The 22,029-nt window shown below is 36.8% G+C and overlaps 1 protein-coding gene across 6 annotated transcripts in view; it reads left to right on the top strand.

Annotated features, from left to right (window-relative positions):
• Positions 1-22,029, top strand: part of SPAG9 (sperm associated antigen 9) — a 150,866-nt gene that overhangs the window by 74,961 nt on the left and 53,876 nt on the right. For 4 of the 6 annotated variants that reach the window (XM_059047189.2, XM_059047186.2, XM_067022163.1 and 1 more), the window contains 2 exons: positions 4,924-5,018; positions 10,740-10,890. In XM_059047189.2, coding sequence (XP_058903172.1) covers positions 4,924-5,018; positions 10,740-10,890 — 246 coding nt within the window. Of the gene's footprint in view, positions 1-4,923; positions 5,019-5,510; positions 5,900-10,739; positions 10,891-22,029 lie in introns of those variants that run through there. The other 2 variants (XM_067022164.1, XM_059047190.2) reach the window with 1 other exon arrangement.

Here is a 22,029-nt window from a genome sequence, read left to right on the forward strand (position 1 = left end):
GTGCTTAACACTTTCTTGGGGAGATGTTGGAATTTCTTCCTGACATGTGAGGTTTGATTATTACTGTTTTAACTTACATAACCACACACTAAGCATGAAGTGTCACAGAATTGATATTTAGTGGTGGAGGAAGATTGGCCACAGAGGGCTGGAACCATAGAGCTCTTGAAAAACAGGAATAGCTTACATAGCAGCCTTTTCAGTATGTAAAAAATAACCACATTTTAATAAGACTGTTAAAGAACAATTGATTGTTAAAGGTCTATTGTTGGTTCTTTTCACACCATTCAATTCAAGCATGTTTTGGGGGAATAGGTTTATGTGCCATAAATAGTTGATAGTGATGAATAATGAATAGTCATTTTGTTTTTTCATTGAAGTTTTAACCTTTGTAATAGCTGAGGATTGTTAAATTGAAATATGTATAAAATATGCGGTCTAGAAAAAAATCATTGTAAAGTGAAATTTCATATTTTCTCTCGTACACGTATTTAGCAAAAGTGAAGATGTGTTCCAGCAGAAAAAGCAACCTGACATCTTAATTTCAAATGAAAAGATATAATAATTTTTCTATTTCTGTTCCTTCAGAGAAGGACAGCCCAGTAAGAAGAAAAGATCTCAGGAAAATCCTGAATACCAAGGCAGAGATTTGGGTTTCTCTAGTAACCAAGGCAGATCTCACATGTAGCATTTTCATAGGGTCCCCACCCTTAGTCGTTAGCAGCTTCTATCCTCTGCCCTGATAGGCTCTCTGTATTTCGTTCTGCCTCAAGGAAGGTTTATATAACACAGATATGGCTGCTTTAAAATGTGGGTCTTTTCTATTCTAGCCCACATTTTTCTGTGTTTATACAGCTGTACTAGAAATACAATTCAATTAGCAATTATAAATAGCTACCCAATGCTACAGAACTAGGTGTCCTTTAAAGGTAAATTCTGAAAACCTTCAGGGAAAGGAAGTCTGAAGGATTTAACCTTAATCTTTCCACTGTTACTTCTAACTAAGGTAACCTTTGTTATAGGCTACAAAAAAGTTGTTTAAAAAAGCACTTTTATCAAAAGCATTGTTTGCTGCTTAAGGGAAATCTCTGGCTCTTTTTGTAATGTGAATAACTGTTCTCTAATTAACTTCAAAATTTTATACACATTACTGAATTTGCTTGAAAGAAGACATACCTTGAAGAGGGCATTGGAGGAAATATACATACTCTTATATTAATCACTAAAAACTTGAACCCGGGTCTTACATCAGGGACTGTTTAAATGCATTTTCATGTCATCCTCTGAGTAAATTCTTATCATCCACCCCCATTTTACAGATTGAAGCTTAGAAAGAGAAGATGGAGTGATTTGTCCCAAATGCCATGCTAGTATGTGACTGGATTTGAACCTGGGTCTGTCTGATTCCCTTGCCTGAATTTCAGTAATGCTTTTAGGTTATGAAATACATGGACGTTAAATGCAGTAGAAAATTTTCTTTGCCTCTGTTTTATGCCATCTCAACCACTTTAAGAATAGTGGCTTTGTGGATATACTTATAGGATTTTGAACTGCATATGGAAGGATTCAAGGCCAACAGAATTAAAAGGATTCATGCTACTTTCTTCAAAACCTCTGTTTTTGCTTTGCTTTTCTAATAACTATTGCCTTGCATTTCAGTTTTAGCCAAAGTTGACAGTCAACCTCTGCTGTGAAGATTTCTCTAAGTGGGAGGGGAGTTGGGATGTTCTAAACAGTGTGCTTGGGACCCTTCTTCATGACTCCAGCTACTTGTTGCTGAATTGACTCCTGGATATGTGTGAATTAATGTGCATACCTGAGAAAATTGAGAGTTGCCATTCTGAGACAGGAGGGATGGGGCTGGTGGACCCAATAGTAGGTTATCTAAAGCATATCCTATTTTACTCTACCTCTCTTTTCTACCTGGCAGCATTGCCCCCTACTCAGTTTTTTATTAAAAAAACCAGAGCTACTCTGTGTAGCCCTATAATTAAAACTTAAATTTTTATGTACAATTTATTATTTCTACTTTTTTGTGCATATATAGAATATAGTGCATATTTTATTTCAGACATCAGGAAATGCTTTAGGATGTGGGGTTTTGTTGTGGGTATGAGGAAGAAAGGACAATGAGCTTATTGCCTGCCTCCAGAATTGACTGAAAGGGCAGATACACCATGAGTCCTGTAATGCTTAACTACTCTGATGACTGAGTCAGATGGACCTGAGTTCTGGCCACAAAGCCAACTAGCTGACAGTTAGAGTACAGTTAATCATTAACTAGCTGGTCAAGTTGGACAAGTTATTTTAACCTCCTTAAACTGGAGTTTATCTAGAAAATCATATTGTTGTTGTGAGGATTAATTGAAACAATGTACATACATGCACTGGCTGATTTGTAGTTGGTGCTCAATAAACATTAGCTGCCATTTTGTTGTTGTTGTTCTGTCCTATTAAGTGTTAGTTTAATTGGGTTGAAACCAATTTCATTATGTAGACCATTTTGGAATGTCAGAAATAGTTACTTGGGTCAGTCATTTGAAGAAGGCTTGGAATTCAACATGTTCTAAATTAAAAATTTTGTAACGTATTCATTTAAGACAAGAATCAATCTATAGAATGCACTATTTGGGGTAGAACTGATTCTTTTATCTTTGCATTTTATTTAATCTTTTTATTTGTCTATATTGAATAAATATCAATAGATTATTATAAAAGCATTCTAGGGGAGATTTCTATTCATTTGAATGCTTAAAGAAACAGGTTCTTCCATTTGAATGAATCAAATTCATATAATCACTCTCCATTATAAAAGAATTTGACTTAGATTTTCTAAAATCTTTTGAAAATTTAAATTGGTATCTATTTGGCCCAACCATCACTTTGTTATACTAGTCTCATTTAAATTTTTTCCCTTAAAGTTTTCCCTGATACAAGAAGGAAACAGCTCATTCTTTCTGACTCACTGACACAAAGACAAAAACTGTATTTCTAGGGCTTCCCTGGTGGCGCAGTGGTTGAGAGTCCGCCTGCCGATGCAGGGGATACGGGTTCATGCCCCAGTCCGGGAGGATCCCACATGCCGCGGAGCGGCTGGGCCCGTGAGCCATGGCCGCTGAGCCTGCGCGTCCGGAGCCTGTGCTCCGCAACGGGAGGGGCCACAGCAGTGAGAGGCCCGCATACTGCAAAAAAACAAACAAACAAAAAAAAACTGTATTTCTGCAAAACTGTTATTTAAATGGTGGTAAAGAGAAAATCTTTAAATTTAAAAGTTTTTAAAATGCTTTCATATATCATATCCATGTGATTCTGTATTCATTTTTCCTTGTCTGATACATTTCTTATTTGGGCTAGTTTTAATTGGGGAACAGCCTGATTGATTCTTTTATATTTGATTTGATAGAATTACCCATCTTAATCCAGGCATCAGAGTTCATCTTTTTATTTGAAGTAAATAACAGTTTCAAATTGATTTACATACTTCTTAATTTTTGTATATGCACATATGCCAAGTAAAATTTTCACAACACAAGCATACTTTAAAAAATATATATTTATTTATTTATCTGGCCACACTGGGCCACTGCGGGATCTCAGTTCACCGATCAGGGATTGAACCCTGGCCACAGCAGTGAAAGCGCCAAATCCTAACCACTAGACCACCAGGGAACTCGCAACAAAAGCATGCTTTTTAAAAATAAATTTTAAAAAATTGTTTAAAATTTTGTTTCTTTCAGTAGTTATCCTTTTAATATGCTACAATGCATATTTTACGTTATATTGAGATTGAAACCCATCTTCATACAGCTAAAGGTTAGCAACTTACAAAGCTATTCCATGCTGTAGTTTTAAGAATTCTAGGAATATTCACCTTTTCTTGCCTACTCTTAATATTTACATTTCTTTAAACTGCTAACATAACTTTTCTTACTCTTTTTTTTTGCGGTACGCGGGCCTCTCACTGTTGTGGCCCCTCCCGTTGCGGAGCACAGGCTCCGGACGCCCAGGCACAGTGGCCATGGCTCACGGGCCCAGCCGCTCTGCGGCATGTGGGATTTTCCCGGACCGGGGCACGAACCCTCATTCCCTTCATCGGCAGGCGGACTCTCAACCACTGCGCCACCAGGGAAGCCCGCATTTAAAATGTTTCAGTGACAGATTTGGGTTTCTTAAAAGTGGAACTGTAGGTTATCAAGAATCAAATCAGACTAAAATTTCTTGATGGGTTATATACTTGATATTCTTGAAGTTTTCACTTCCATATTCAGCTTGTTCCTTATCTAAGACTCAAAGTGCTCTGATTTTTCATTTGTTTTAGTTTGTTGGTATTATATAATTATATTAAGTAATGCTTCCAGTAAATTAGCAGTCAAGCAAAGGAGAGAATATTTTAGCATTCTTTGAACTAAATCTGTAGACAAAAGAAATAAACATCTTGGTATTAAATTGAAAATGATCTTTACTCTGTGAATCCTTTCTAGAATGGAAAAAATAAGGGTATGATTTCTTCTCAAGTTTCATGATAATTTCTTTGTTGTTTCCCATTTTAGTAATGGATTTCTCAAATGCCCTCTATATCACCTTTAACCAGTAATCTCTTGTCAATTCCTTCCCAATGTCTATATCCTGATTTGTGTTATATGTCAAAATTATTTAATAGCATTACCATTTACATGGTAAAAAAATTTTTTTGCTATGCTAAGCAAGACGTTGGCTACTTTTGCGGACACTAGCATCCTTTGTAAGCATTTGCATATTCCTTTGCCGTTAAAAGAAAATTTCATCCTTAATATTTTTTTACATGGAACTGTAGTCTGATAAATAAGAAATTTATATTAAAAGGTTTCCCTTGCTATAACAGTATGTTTTTATTCCAGCTATTAGTCTTAAACTTTTGTGTATTCTTTTCTTTCTTCAAAATAGATGATCCATAATTATATGGAACACTTAGAAAGAACAAAACTTCATCAGCTCTCAGGGGGTGATCAACTAGAGTCCACAGCTCATAGTAGAATTAGGTAAGCTTTTACATACATTTTTGCCTTGGAAAAAGCAAAATAAAGTAATCTGTTTGTTTCTGTTTCTCTCTGTTCTTTAATCCTGGAACAATAGTTAAGCTGATTCAAAAAGCTCTCTACTGTAGTTGGAATGCTACAGGAGAGAGTAGCATGGAAAAACAGAACAGCTTTCACTAATGAAGAGGTAAATTGTGAGCCATGCTATATGGCAACATATCGAGGTATTTTGATTGATTTCTGATATTTAATGAAGATTACACTAGGTTTAAAATTGTCTGATTTGTGAGAATGCTGAAAAATGTTCATTTCTCCTGTATAATTGGTTTAAAAGTCCTTTTTGTTACAGAGAGGCATGTTTGAAAGGGTTAGTTAGCTAAGACTTCTGTTTGATGTAGGAGTGTGAATAAATTATGTAGATCTCCAAGCATTGTAGCCAATGAGCTAAGCCAGGACTCTTAGTGGAGAGGAAAACAGTTAATAGGCTTGCCGTCGCTCTGGATTGCTGCATAAATGCTAGGAGCAGCAGCTCTGTGGTTATGAGGTGGGGAGAGCGGGATGACGTCATCGCTTCGGAGCTGCTGCAGGATGGAGTGGAAAGCTGCTGCTGATGGCATTGTTTTTGTGGCAGCAGCTGAATGACAGATCCTCACTACAAAGATACCCCTTTGGCCCCCGTGTAGGCCTCCTGGTTCCGGTGTTTCACCATGCCAGCACAGCGCCATGAGTCCTGGATGCATGCTGCTGTTTGTGTTTGGCTTTGTTGGCGGGGCGGTGGTCATTAATTCTGCTATCTTAGTGTCTCTCTCTGTTTTGCTGCTTGTGCACTTTTCTATTTCTACTGGAGTGCCAGCTCTGACGCAGAACCTACCAAGGATACTCAGGTACTTTAGTCTCTCTTAGAAGTCCCTGTTTAGTTGGTTTTTCTTGAATTTTTAGCTTCTCGGATCTTCTTTGTAACCATTTCTGTTGCAGATTGAAACAATGGAAAATGGACTGAAGCTGAGATTTCATTTCTTATTTATAGTAATTTATGGGCTACCACTTAGGGATACTGCTTGGTGTTTGGAAAGCACCGACTTAAGAAAAAGATTTTCAGATTGTACTTATACACAAGTACAAGATCAGTGTGGTCTTGTTTTAAGCAGTGTTCAAAGAGTAAAGGGAGAGCAGGAGTCGAGCATTGGGTCTAGATTTACACAGTCTCTTCGTTTAGTATCTGAGTATTTGGGAGCAAATAATCTTTTATGGTGGGACTTGTAGTTGATTAGACACAGGCCATAGGTGTTTATTTTGTTCCAACTATCCTTTGACTGATGGAGGGCCAGGCATCCTTTTTGCAGATTTTGCAATTTTTGATAGCAGCTCATGGGAACTGACAACTTAAATATTTTCTTCCTAAAACAAAACATATTTTAAAGCGAAAGGATTTAAACCTTTTAGGGCAAGGAATTCATTTTTTTCCCCCAATTATTTACACATCAAAGTTATGAAAGCTTTACAGAGCCTATTCACTATTGTTTTGTCAGATGTTGCCTTTTCTTTGTAGACTTGGGTGACAAATATCCATGCCCGCTTGTGGGGGTAGTCATTAATCTCTGTAGCTTTTCTGCTCTTCACTCTACTTGCACGCTCTAAGAACCATCTTCTATATTTTAGAGATTTAATGTTTTGGTTTCTTTTGTTTTCTAACTCATCAAACTAAAATTATCTGATTTGTTGAGATTTTTGCTTTGTGCATCGTTTTAAATGAGGGTTCATAGTGTATAGCTTTTTATAAGTGTTTACTTAAAACTCAACTCCTAATTGTGGACTTAAAGTAAGGTGAATTAAAGTAGTAAATTCCCTCAATGTGTCCTTTTTTAATTCATAGGTCCATTCATGTTCAACATTAGTTTAAGGTCCAAAAATTAAATTTCATCTATAGTCTTAAAACTAGGTACTTGGTCATTTTTTTCCCCCAATTTTATAAAAATTGGGAGCAAATCTTATTACTTGTGTATATTTTAATACATAAAGGATTTGTATGTATGTATATATAGGCCTTTAGGAAATTGAAAAATACCTTGACTCAAGAATATTTAGACTATTAAAATAAGATTAGTCTCAAAGGGCTGGCTTAGGTTTCCGTTCCGTTTAAGATGCCAGTGCTGTGCTGTGCCATGCAGTGCTGTGCAATGGGTGAGAGATTTGGAGTCGGACTGCCTGGCTACAAACGCTCTGCCACATGCGAGCTGTGGGGCCTTTGGCAAGGTGCTTACTCTCTGTGCCAGAGTTTCCTCCTCTGAGATTCTTATCCCATTGGGTAGTTTTAAAAAACACGTGAGATGATTATTTTGTATTCAATCAGTCGCAAGGTATATTGTAAATTAAACAATTTTCATAGTCACTTATATCTACTACATTTTTAGCAAAACTATTTTAGCTCTAGCTGTTTTATTCATAAAATAACTTATGATTAAATTCAAAAAGTTCCTTGACATAAAAGTTGCTGTTGATCTGATTGAAGAAAGTCTTCCATATTCAGTCTTTAATATTAAGATTAAATTGTCAAGAAATAGGTAGTTCCAAGGAAAGTACATGGGTCTTGAAGTCAAAACAGGCCTGACTTTGAATCCGATTTCTACTGATTACTAGTGCCTAAAGTCTCTGGGTGTCACTTTTCCTAATCTGAAACCAGGGAAAATAATTCCTATTTCCTTATGAGAATTACATGAGATAATGTAAATAAGTCATCCATCTGAGTGCTTGCCACATGGTGGGTGTTGAACAAATATAATCTTTTTACTGCTCTTTATAATATGTACAGTAGATTTTATTAATTATTATTTGTTTTAAATGGGAATAATAAAGCTGTTTCAAAACATATTTGCCAAGTTATTTATGCACATAAGGTAACATTTAAATAACCAATTTAAAAATGGATATATGGCAGTTTTAAAAAATATGTAACAAGGATTCTGATAGCTGATGATAGCTTTGTTTCTAGATAGTAATGCATTAGTGAAACACCTGGGGTTTAAATCTGCCACTTGATATTTTCCCACATGTATTTCATTCTTTGGTTTCTTTTGTGAGTTTTACTGAAGCGTTTAATATATAGAGTATCAAACATGCATACCAATATAGTACAGGACTAATGTTCACTTTTCAGGGTTTCCTTTTGAAAATAGGACTCTACTTATCGTGCATAATTACATGTCCTTCTCCCTCCTCGTCAAGTCTTACGTAGTTTATCAGCAAAAAAAGGAGAGAAAAGATGTGTGTAGTAATACAATTTTTCCAGAGTTGGAACAGTATAACCTAGAGCATCGTTGACCCTTTTGACAGCTATCAGTCTCTGAAGAAAAATTCCCTCCCTGTCAAGCAGTTTCTGAAGGATAAATATAAGCAGTATAAAGGTTTGAATTCTACTTATATTTTGGATTGTAGATTTAGTATTTAACAGGAGTAGGAAAGTAAAACTTGGACCCACAGCTGACTCCTTCCCCCAACTTTTCCAGTATTTGACATGTGTGAAAATGATTGTGTTGTCATTCATAAAGGAAGATAATTCTCATGACTGGCCTGTATTTTGATTTCTGTTGGCAGTGTGATGAATTCGAATGAAGTTTGTATTGTCTTTCTTTGCACTTGGGGTTTGAGAGCCTTCCATTAAATTCCATCTGATTAAATTCCTGGTCACTTTTTGCTAAAGTCATTAAGATATGTTAAAAAAAAAAAAGTATTCTAGTAGCTCTTAGACCCTTAGATTTTCAGTTCCCAAAATACGTTCCCCACCCAAAATTTCCAGTCGTTGTCACCATCATTTGGTGAAATAAAGGGCATTTTAAAATCAAGCAGAAAAGATGTGGCAAAGGGGTGAATCATTCTCAAGAAAGAACAGGTTCTATGATATGTGGAAGCATGTATGTGTATAACATGTTGTGTATTATCCAGTAAGGATATAATAAATAATGCCTCTTCGCTGTGGACTTAGGACAACTTTCTTGCTGAACCAGCGTTTGGGAGTAACTGGTATAAAGAATAGCTGACTACTTTGTTATTTGGTTGTTCTGGCAGGTTGTGGAGACAAACTTAGATTTGGTTTTAAAATCTAGCCTTTTATTACGCTGCCTACATGTGTTTGAATTTTCCTCCCAAATCAAATAGGAAAAGTACCCCAAGTGTGAAGAAGTTATACATAATTAACTCTTGATAGAGAAAAGTCCTGTTCTATTTCCTTATGCCTACAACTTTAATAAAATGCAGTCTCTCAACCCTTTTGCTTCACCTAATCTTTAAGAAGGTGTTTGACAGTTGTACTAATCCTTTCTGATTGTCATTAGGAATGAAAGCAGTGTACCCTTTGTGTTCAGTGAGGGCGCATTTCAAAAGTGGCTTAAGTTTCTTGGTATGAAAATAAGCTTACAGAATAAAGACTTATTTAGAAAAACAATATTTTCCAACGTTTATTTATAACCTCAGTGTTTCTGTTCTAACTTACATTTTTTACCAGCAGCACTATGGTTCCTAGAAGCTCCAAACCTTTAGTGTCTCATTTCTTGCTAATTTCCATTTGAGTTAATGACCCAGGATGACCCAGGCTTGTTTCTACCCTCTAAAAGTCCTTTGCATTAACAAAGGATGTGTTTCTTGTTAAAATTCTATTATTAAAATTGAAACTCTTGTTCACTGGGATTTCCCACAAAGCATTGGAAACTCTACAGTCTTTCATAGAATTTTTTGGCCTCCTTGTTTGGAAAAACTGACAATCGTTTTCTCATACATAATGTGGTGGAAAGGGTCTCATATTGGTTCTGTAGAACAATACATCTTTCCTACTTTAGGGGATAAAACTCTGAACACACACACACACACACACACACACACACACACACGCACCCTCTAAAAGTTGAGAATTATGTTTTATTCAGAGACATTACTAAGGACTATAGCCCAGCAGGGTAGCCTCTCAGATAGCTCTGAGGAACCATCCCAAGCCAGCAAAGGGAGGAACCAGAATATATAGGAGTTTTTGCTGAGATAAATAAACCAATAAATAAAAAACAACATATAGTGGAACATCAAAAGATTTCTGCTAATCACAAAAGACAGACATCTCAAGTTAATGCTTTTAATGCTTTTCTATGTATGGGAAGATGCCGGCTCATTGAAATTATTCCTTTGATACGCGTCTTAACTATCTAGGGTCAGTATACTGTTTTTCTCCATCCTGAATTCCCTTCAGGGCCCTCCATCAGGGCTGGCTGCAGTGGCTGATGGCTGAATGGCAGGCAACGTTGTTTGTTTACTGAAATGGCAGGCAACATTTTTTGGTCCACATGTTCTTTTTACCATTTAATCAGTAGCCCTGATTTAGACCATATATTGATTTTCCTCTAGGCAGAAAAGAGATACCCTGAAGAGGCTTGGTAAATATTTAAGGATTAATGCGAGGAATTGGGAAGTCTAGAAGCAGGAGTGGGGTAAGGGACTCATCAGTAACTTAATAAGATTTCCTAAACTATATTTTACTACCTTTCTTAGTTGATTCCCTGGGGCTAATTTAGCTTCTGAGACTCTGTCCTTTCTCTTTGGTAAGTCTGCTTGTTCAGATAGGCAGACAGAATTATTTAACAGTGATAATTCTGAAGCAAAGACAGCCCAGGCTTATTACTTACAGTCATGATGAATAACAGTTAAAAACGAATTAATGCTTAATTTTTCTCCCTCTCCAAATAGAAAAGAACGCCCTATATCATTAGGGATTTTCCCATTACCTGCTGGAGATGGATTGCTTACACCTGACACTCAGAAAGGTGGCGAGACCCCTGGATCAGAGCAATGGAAATTTCAGGAGTTAAGTCAACCACGTTCTCATACCAGCCTGAAGGTAAGCTTTATTCTGTGAAAATCTTCAATTTATGTTTTATAAGCTTTCTTATCCAAATTGAAGTGCTAGACAACCAGAACATAATAAAATGAAATAGTATGTACACATTTTAGTTCGTAAAACAGATGAGCTCTTCCCAAGAGTTTTAGTTTTTTATTATACTTTTTCAAGTTATATAGGAAAACAGAGTCAAGCGTTGTTACATCTTGGTTGTCATACTAATGACCAACATTTCTATTTAATTTAGGCTATTTCTATTTAATTTACATTATATGAATTTAGGATGGGCTCACCAGTGAACCTAATTATGTTTTTTAGAATTGAAAATTATTGCCACCTGAAATCCTTGGTTCATTGTTAGGAAGCTTCACAATTTGGTAGGGCTTCACTTAAAAAACAACAAAAAAAAACCATGATATTTTCCTCAAAACCTTCATAAAGCAATATCCAAAAGTGCATTGTGTTTAGCTAAAATGGCCTGATGTGAGTTCATTATAGATTATGTTCTTTATCAAGATCTTGTCACCAAATAAGTTATAAATATAAATAATATATTCTAAGAGTGGAGATATACTAATAATTGAAAATATTTGAAGTTATAGTGTATATCTTATAAAGTGCAATATTTATAAAGGGAACACTGATTATAAAGGAACCTTGTTACATTAGAAAATCTACTCTGTCATGAAACAAACAGGCCATCTACAATGAATACAATTGAGTTACTTACGTCTTTATCTCCTTTTTCTGGTCTCTTTTTCTCCAAATTACTTATCATGGTTTAAGTATTTACATAGATAGCTCTTATAATACTTCTAAATTACAAAGTCATTTACGTATTTACTTTGTTTCTCTCCAAATCCATGCGGTTTGTTTAGTGCTGTATCCCTAGCATTTAGAAAAGGTATCTAGCACATAATCGTCACTCAGAACATGTTTGTCAAATGAATTACTTGTTTTAGATGTTAGAAAGACTGTTTTGAAGATAATATAAATGGTCTGTTTTTCAGCTCTAGTAGGTGGATGCATTTAGAATCATTCCATTGACCTTTGAAATGTGCTCAAAACAGTAAACAGTCAATAAATATTTCATAGCTTTGCTTCCGCTGAAAAGTATTTTTAACAGTAGGCCTAACCTCACCTTTTTCTCATTCTCCTTTCTTTTTTGCTCACTTTATTAGAAGGTAATTATGCAGCTGCTCAGTATCAGTCCACAGTGATGCCACTAGGAAGTTTTCTCATTCTTACCCCTATGGCCACACTGACTTTTTTAGCCTGGGTGTTGGTTTAATAGATCTTCCAAAACACCCAGCTCTCAATCGCCTACTTGCCATGTCCCTTTCCCAAAACAAAATTAAGTAGGAGGGATACTTCTAGGACATCATAAATGTATACCATATGGTAACTGTATTTAAACTACTATCCAGAAAGATACCTTAAAGAGAAGATTGTTATTTAATCCAGTGTTATGCTGTGATAGAACTCTGCTGACATGTTATAAACTGATCAACAGATTATTAATATGGATTTAAACAGGGGAGTTTTTTGTATCCTCCCTAGAGATACTAAGGCAAGTATTCCCCAGAGAGGTTTTTAAAATAAAATCCAATCGGTCTCTACTGTGGACATGGAGCCAGTAAATGAGATAAAGGCTCAACAGATAAGGATTTCTGGGAATGGAATGGTACATTACAAGATGGTAGAAGTCCAGTTTGTGAAGTATGTCTCATAATTAGGACATATTTTACTATTTGCCTAAGCCTTGTTATTAGTCAGATGTCTTTCTCTAACTTTACAAAAGCCTGGGAGTCAGGGGTTTAGAGTTCACTTGTGGATTGCATTGAACATGCACACTAGTCTCGGTTTCCATGTCTGACAGGAGTTGGACTAGACCATTTCTAATGTAAGGTGTTCTTCAACTTTCATTTCTCTGAGAACTTTGGGGATGACCTAGCTATATTTAGAGAATGCTTTGCCTTTGTTATGAAAGATTGAAGGTGAGAATTATAAGTAATATTAATTTTACTAGCACAATTTTTCTGCGAATTAAGGTTAAGGTGAAAATGTTCTGTGAGAAAACCACATGATGGGTTATAACCAAGGAAACAGAACTATAGGGAAACTCTGTGGCAGAAGAACGGCAGTAAAGGCGATTTGCCCATGATTGTAAAGTTATGGACCTTTTTTGTTGCTTTATTGCAGATTTCTCACGGAAAGAGTTGTAGTCAATAAGGTTATATCTTCAGGTATACTATACCATTTTATATAAGGGACTTGAGCATCTGTAGATTTCGGTATGCACAGGGAGTCCTGGAACAATCCCCTGTAGATACTAAGGGACAGCTGTACTGGAAAATCTGCCAGGACTGATGCACCTAGAAAAATATACAAGTTGTTCTTAAAAAGACACGGGTTTGTGCCCCGGTCCAGGGAGATCCCACATACCGCGGAGCAGCTAGGCCCGTGAGCCATGGCCGCTGAGCCTGCACGTCCGGAGCCTGTGCTCCGCAATGGGAGGGGCCACAACAGTGAGAGGCCCGCGTACCACAAAAAAAAAAAAAAGAAGCGTTTGTACATGTTATTCCTTTACTTATTGTATTTTTGTGGGGGAAATCAACAAACAAACAAATAAATGAAATCATGGAATTTCAAGTAGTGTTATGTACTATTTTTAAAAAGCTAAGTAAGGGGCTAGAGAGTAATTAGTAAGGGAGGAGTGTTTATTTTAGAGTGGTAAAGGAAGGCCTCTTGGAGATGGTGACTTGTGGCCTGAAAAGAAGGAGGTAAAGGTACATGGAAAGGTCCAGAGGACTGTGTGTTTCAGGATGATCAATTAGCATCTGTAAAGACCCCGAGGTGGGGACAAACTTTGGTGTGTTGAAGAATGTTTTTTTTTTTCCTCTTCATCCCATTCCTCTGAGACATCAGTGCTACCTACTGCACCAATGCGCCTTTTTTCACGGTTACCCAAAATATCCATCACTCTAAATAGTATGATGGGGACTTCCCTGGTGGCGCAGTGGTTAAGAATCTGCCTGCCAATGCAGGGGACACGTGTTTGATCCCTGCATACAGCAACGAAGACCCAACACAGCCAAAAATAATAAATAAATAAATAGTGTGATGGAAAATTCTCATTCCCATCTTGCCTTGTAGCAGCGTTTGACACATTTGAATACTTTCTGCTTCTTTTTTTTTTAAATAAAATTTGTCTTTCCAACTTAGTTTTCTTCTAATTTTATTTTTTAATTGTTTTTTATCATTCTTTTGTAAAAGAATTTATTTATTTTATTTTCGGCTGCATTGGGTATTCGTTGTTGTGTGCAGGCTTTCTCTAGTTGTGGTGAGCGGGGGCTACTCTTCGTTGCAGTGCACAGGCTTCTCATTGCGGTGGCTTCTCTTGTTGTGGAGCACGGGCTCTAGGCACATGGGCTTCAGTAGTTGTGACACGCGGGCTCAGTAGTTGTGGCTCGCAGGCTCTAGAGCACAGGCCAAGTAGTTGTGGCACACAGGCTTAGTTGCTCCATGGAATGTGGGATCCTCCCGGACCAGGGCTCGAACCTGTGACCCTGCATTGGCAGGCGGATTCTTAACCACTGCGCCACCAGGGAAAGCCCACTTTCTGCTTCTTGAAATGCTTCTTCACTTTGCTCCCAGGATACTTCTCTTTCTCTTTCTCTCTCTCTCTCTCTCCCTCTCTCCCCCCTCCCCCTCCCCCTCTCCCCCTTCCCCCTCCCCCTGTCCCTCTGTCTCCCATCTCCCCCTCTCCCTCTCTCTCTGGTTTTCTTCACAGGTCCTTTTCCATTGCTGCTTTTGCACCTCTAAATGTTGTAGTTCTCTAGGGCTTAAATTTCAGCCCCCTCCTCTACTTAATGTGGGTAGCTCAAGTTTCATGTCTGTAAATACCATCCACCCATCAGTGTTCACAAATTTGAATTTCTGACCTTGACCCCTTTCCTGAACTCCACACCTGTGCATACAATTGCTTTTCCATATAATTTTCCCACATACATATTTGTATCCTGCTTAGGTTACCACCAGTAGAAGTATTCTTTCAAGGCCAATCTAAATGCCATAGCTTACATGAAGCTTCACCTGACACCTTTTGATGGTCCTCAAATCGAGTTTAGAGATCAGTTTAAGGCAGAAAGCACAGAAATTTTATATTGTATCATTAACAGAAATTTCTTAATGGGGGGCTACTAGCAAAATTGGTAAAAAGGAACTTCTTATGTTAAATGACATTTTCTGTTGAAAATGTATTATAAAAATGCTAGGGTGGAAATGGGCAAAAGGTAAGGTTGTTCATCCAACTGAATTATATTCACGAAGGAGGAAATAGAAAGTGTATATTACTCAAGAAAGGTGGTTGTGGTGGGAGGACAGTGAAAAGGTGTTTTCAGTTGGCAGGGTGAAGGGAAAAGCACTCTTAGAAGGGGCTTCCCTGGTGGCGCAGTGGTTGAGAGTCCGCCTGCCGATTCAGGGCACACGGGTTCGTGCCCCGGTCTGGGAAGATCCCACATGCCGCGGAGTGACTGGGCCTGTGAGCCATGACCACTGAGCCTGCTCTTCCGGAGCCTGTGTTCCGCAACGGGAGAGGCCACAACAGTGAGAGGCTTGTGTACCGCAAAATAATAATAATAATAATAATAATACAGAGTACTCTTAGAAGGCACGAGACTGGGTTGTTTGTGTGCTTAGAAGAGGAGTCTGATAGAAAAAGAACTTGAAAACAACGGAGTGTAGGACAATGAATGATACATCAGAATTATTGAGGAAGGGCCAGGGGAAAGGGATCACATATCCCATCTGCCATTAAAATCTACTTTATTGACAGGACATCTCAGTTTTTCCTAATCTTTTGCTATTACAAGCAATGCTGCATTGAATAACCTTGTACATAATTTTGTACTTGTATTTATAATTCCCATAAGTGGGATTGCTGGATTAAAGCATGTATTTAAGATTTTGCTAGATATCACCAAATTGCCTGCCAAAGGGATGGTAGCTGTTTGTATTCTCACCAGCTATGTTGTATAAGTTCTTCATTTCTCTCCCTTGTGCCCAAATGTAGAAAGAGAACAAAGTGTTTTAAATATCATTTAAAATATCCTACACATAAAATTTTCATGCTGTTTTCTAGACCTTGGTTAGTATCACTTTGGCAATGATTTCATAGATTCCATCTAGTTTCACATGTACACATATATATGTATATATACACCTATGCATGTATATGCATCTACACATGCCTAAAGACGTGTGTGAGTGTACACATATGTATATATACTCTGAAAAATTATTATTTTTTCCTTTAGAGTCTCCTGGGTTGTTGGTTATTAGTAGAATGTGACTTTTAGAACCGAGAAAAACAATTTTAGGTAAAAAGCAATTGGATTGTGAAAGTTTTGAAGAGTACTTTTGAAACCACATGACTTGAAATACTTCAGTGGAACTGCTGTGAGAAGGTCTTGTTAGCAGGGTTTGGTATATAAAGCCAGTGGTCAATGTGTGCTGCATTCGTCAGGGGACGTGCTTAGCATGCAGAATGGAAAATTTCTGAACAGAGCCAGCATTATTGTTTAGAAGAACTTTCCGTCCTCCTCCATTTGTGTTAAATTGTTCCTATTTAGTTTCCCCAAGCTTGAACCTCTATAGTAGTTAAACCTCATTCCTGTGTCTTTTGTGATTAAAGATCCTGTTGTAAAACGCATGTGTGATTTTAAATTTCAAAACAATTAAAGCTCTTGGTTTGTTTTGTCTTTAACTTTTCATTTTGAAACATTTTAGACTTATAGAAAAAAATAGTACAGAAGGAAGGATACCCATCACCCACCCAACATTGGTATGTTAACTAACCATGGTAAGATTATCAAAACTAAGAAATTAACATTGGTACAATACTATCAGCTGAACTACAGACTTGTATTCAGATTTTGCCAATTTTCCCACCACAGTTCTTTCTCAGTTCCAGGATGCAATCCAGGATCCCACATTGCATTGAGTTATGTTTCCTCAGTCTCTTCTAATGTTTGACGGTTTCTCAGCCTTTCCTTGTCTTTCATGACCTTCAGGCTTAAAGAGTACTGGTTAGTTATTTTGTAAAATGTCTCTCAGTTTGGGCTTCTCTGATGATTTCTTATGATTAGATTGAGGCTATATATTTTTGGCAAGAATACTGTAGAATGCCATAGTGGTGATGTTAACCTTGATTGCTTGGTTCAGCTGGTGTGTGTTGGATTTCTTCACGGTAAAGTTACTGTTTTTCTGTTTATAATTTAATTAATATCTTGGTGGATATATTTTGAGACTGCGCCAATATCCTGCTTCTCCTCAAACTTTCATTTACTGATTTTAGTGTGTATCAGTGAATCTTACCTACAATAATTATTACTGTGGTGTTGTAATGCTTATTTTCTATTTTCTTCATCCTACATTCATTAACTGGAATTCTTTGTGAAGGGAGAGCTGCTCCCTCCCTCCCTTCTTTCCTTCATATTTGAACTCAAAGGTATTATTTTGTTCTGTAGGTTATCCAATGCTATTACAATTAATTAATTAATTAATTAAGGCTGCTTTGGGTCTTCGTTGCTGCACGTGGGCTTTCTCTAGTTGTGGCGAGCAGGGCCTACTCGTCCTTGTGGTGTGTGGGCTTTGCATTGCGGTGGCTTCTCTTGTTGTGGAGCACTGGCTCTAGGTGCGCAAGCTTCAGTAGTTGTGGTGCACGGGCTCATTATTTGTGGCTTGTGGGCTCTAGAGTGCAGGCTCAGTAGTTGTGGCACACAGGCTTAGTTTCTCCCCAGCATGTGGGATCTTCTCAGACCAGGGATCGAACCTGTGTCCCCTGAATTGGCAGGCGGATTCTTAACCACTGCACCACCAGGGAAGTCCCATTACTATTGATTTTGTTGCTCAGAGTGTTTCAGCCTTGGACATCAGGAACTCTTTCAGGAGTCATCCTATACCCTTTTGACATGCCCATACTCTTTTGAGTCCTTCCTTCCTGACACCATCAGATGCTCCAGGCTCTTTCATTTTCCCTGACCCTGCTGTGCAATCAAGAGCTTCTCCAAGAAGCCTTGGTTCTGTTTATTGGAGAATGGTATTTAGGAACCAAGATCTAGGCACTAAATGTGCTTACTGGTTCGAATGTGATTGCTTCTACTAGGCCCTTTCTTCCTTTGATGCTTATGTTGGGTTTTTCCGTTAGTTTATAGTATACGTTACCTCCTTTTGGATTTTTATATTAGTGTTTACAGTAGGGTAAAATAAAAATAGAATTTTAAGAAAAATGGATTATATGTTGTAATATTCAGGTTGGTTTTGCTTGGGACAGAGGGTAAGGAATTTCTTCTATAACTTCAATTTTTATTTACAAACTTTCCCACTCACATATATCCTTATTAGATAACTTCAGGAATCATCCACAGCTGACAGTTGCAGTTTGAAGGGGAAAGGGAGTTAAGATTTACTCTTCTTAATATTTTGGTACTTGCCCATTCATTTTTATTGATGTATAACTTACAAATAAAATTATAAGATACATACTTTCTCCCCTTTTAAACTCTTTTGGAGAAGAGGCAGTGGAATTAGTTCTTTCTTAGTGGGTGCTAATCAATAGATTTTTTCCCCTCTTTTTGGCATATTTATTGTGTTGTTTATTGACCAAGATGCTAGTGTATATTGAGAATGAAAAATGGTAAAACTCCAAATAAACAACACTATTTAAAAATGATGGTATTTAAAGCTTTTGTTTCTAATGTGACTTTCTTTGAAGTAATTGGCACATGAGTATTTATTACTATTGATATTTAATGTTTAAACAAGCTCTTAGAATAGGAAAAATAGCTTTAAGTATTTTCTGTTGAAGAATAATTACCTTGCTTTTTGCATTAAAAAACTTTGATGCCTACCAGGTCATACACAATGCCAGATGCTAGAAATGTTATAAAGTAGCTCAGAGTCCAAATATTTTAGAAAGTAGGCTTAATAATTTTTTTAAAGTTATATTAATAATGTTTCACAATCAAATAATATCGAAAATCTAGAGTAAAAATGTCTAGTTGTCCAACTCTAAATTCCATTCCTTTGCCTCAGTCATTGTGAATAGTTGGTGTATCATTCATACCCTTTTCTTTATATATGTACATAGATAATACATACTCATATATGTCTCTGTAAGATAAATGGGTTTAGGGACTTCCCTGGTAGTCCAGTGGTTAAGACTTAGCCTTCCAATGCAACGGGTGCCAGTTTGATCCTTGTTGGGAGAGCTAAGATCCCACATGCCTTGTGGCCACAAAAAACCAAACCAAAAAAACCCAAAAGCAACATTGTAACAATTCAATAAAGACTTTAAAAATGGTCCACATCAAAAAAAAAAAAATGTTAAAAAAAAAACCAAAACGAGAAATGGGTTTATGCTCTAAGTATTTCCTGCAGCTTGCTTTTTGTTTTTCATTTAAAAATGTATATTCCCAATCTTTTCATTTTTATTTCGAGAGTTATTTACCTAGCTTTTGATGAAATGATAGTTGAGAAGAGTTGGAGATGAGAATCCAGAATCAAAGATCATGTAAACAGATATTAAGGGAGAGGCAGTCTGGTTTATATAAAGTGAATCATGCTATATATTAAATGGAATATCATCCAACTATATAACAGAATGAAATCTTGCCATTTGTGACAACATGGATGGACCTAGAGGGTATTATATGCTAAGTGAAAAAAGTCAGAGAGAGAAAGACAAATACCATGTGATTTCACTTATATGTGGAACCTAAAAAACCAAAATGAAAAGGCATAACAAAACGAACAGACATAACAAAACAGAAACAGACTCATAGGTACAGAGAACAAATTGGTAGTTGCCAGAGGGGAGGGGGCATGAGGTAATGAGTGAAATAAGTGAGGGAGATTAAGAGGTACAAACTTACATTCCTGAAATAAAGAAGTCAAAGGAATGTAATGTACAGCATAGGGAATATAGTCAATAATATTGAAATAACTGTGTATGATGACAGATGGTACTTAGACTTATCGTGGTGATCATTTTGTAATGTCTAAAAACATTAAATCACTATGTAGTACACCTGAAACTAGTATAGTATTGTAAGTCAATTAAATTTCAATTAAAAAAAATGCATCATGCCGTGCTCACGTGTGGGTTTTTTTGTGGGAATTAACAGAGAGCTAGGAGAGCTGTATTTTAGACTTTTCAAAAGACTTTGATGGATTTCCAGACTAAGAATATTTAAAACTTGAAGTTGCTTTGTGTTTAAGAGAAACACTTTTGTCTCAAAGAAGGCAAATGTACAGATAGAAATGAAGAATATGAGTAAATAGATGTTTTTGTGGAAAAGGACTTGCATCCTGGTTACCCTTCCATTGTTAGTGTTCTCTTAACAGTTTCAGAAATGAGGGTGGGGGAAGAAGAGTGTGGTTAATGTTTCCAAGTATGCTAAACTGGAATATTTATTATGTTAATTACTCAATGATTAGGATAAATTTCAGGAAGATTTCACACAGCTGGGTGAATAGAAAAAAGGGTTAAGTGATAAACTGCTTATTGACAAAGTATAAGGTAAGACAAGACCCAAGAGGGCTTTTGAGTCATGATATGGCTTAAAAAAGAGGCTTAAAGAGATGATTTTAAGTCAAAACAAAACCAAACCCCCAAACCCTCATTTTAACAAAGTAGATAAAAGAGATGGATCTTGTTATTCTGAGCAGTAGCACAAGCCAAAGATACTTAGAAATATGCTAACACCTAGTAAATACATGATTTTTTTTTCTCTTTTATAATCTTTCCCTCTTCCCAGGTCAGCAGTAGTCCTGAACCTCTGAAGGCTATAGAACAGGAGGTGAGAATGGGGTTTCAAAATGTTTTGTAAAAAGTAAATGAAAGTTATTAACTTTTGGTTACTTTCTCAGTTGCTATTTTCAAGACATCAGGTGCTCAGTTTGGAAGACTGCTGATGTTATTCCCTGAAATAAAAAAGAAAATTATTTCTTCTACAGTGGTTGCTAGGGCTTTACTGTAATCTGTAATTTACTCCTTCTCTAAAGTCAGCATTTTGAAGTAAAGGATAAAATAATAACTAAATCCAGCCTATTTCTATTTATCCAGCTCTAGGTAAGAAAGCTTGTATGCTTTGCACAAATATCTTCCTCATGGCAGAATGTACATAACTTGTATGTATCCTGGAGACAGCCTAGTATGTCATTTTACCATGGGCTGCCTCCCTATTTAAACAGATTTGTTCAGCCCCAGTCAGGGCACCATTCAGTTTCATTCAGCAAATATCTTTTGAGAGCCTACTTCATGTCAGGCTTGATATGCTGGGCCCTGGGGATGTAAAGACAAAATAAGACTTTATCCTAAGCACTAGGTCAGGGTTAACCAGGGTAAGGCCTTCAGCAGGTCCATGACAGCGGAGCAGTGTCCTTTTCAGAAATATCTTCAGAGGTAGGTCATCCATGCCTCTCTAAATTTTTTTAAGCCTACAGTATAATTTACATCCAGACTTATTTCACCTAAATGTGTCTAGAATTATGCTTCTCAGTGTTTCTTTGGGTCACGGACTCCTCTAGGAATCAAATTAAAGATACGAAGCTCTCCATAAAATACTGTATACACAGAATTTTGTGATTCTCTTCTGATGTAGAGTTGTAAATCAAAAGAGTGTTAAACCTACTGCTTTGGACACAACTTTAACTTGGAGAGAAAGAAATGTAAACATAGAAATTAAATATAAGGTGATAAGTGTTAATAGTGGGTATCCATTGGGCTAGTTACTTTCTGTAATTTTGTCTCTTACTTACATTAGGCTTAAAATCTTTGAAGCTAAAGACAAACTTATGTAGCAGAGTTGCTTGCCCCCCTTTTAGCTTATTTCAGATGCAATCAGATGGCTACTTAGGAACACACTGTATTGGAACATTTCTAAGTTGTCCTTAGTGGGATAATTTATTTTTATAGTTGTGGACTTACTTTATAGTCTTTCTGAACATAAATAATAATGGGGCAATGCCAGGTAACACATGACATATGTATTCTCTACAGCGCTGGGTACAGGAGGCATTTGATGAATGGAACATCTGAAAGTATCTTGTAAAAGCCTATAGACTTTTAGCCTG

Source organism: Kogia breviceps, chromosome 19 (assembly GCF_026419965.1).
Source record: "Kogia breviceps isolate mKogBre1 chromosome 19, mKogBre1 haplotype 1, whole genome shotgun sequence".
Classification (NCBI taxonomy): Eukaryota; Metazoa; Chordata; class Mammalia; order Artiodactyla; family Physeteridae; genus Kogia; species Kogia breviceps.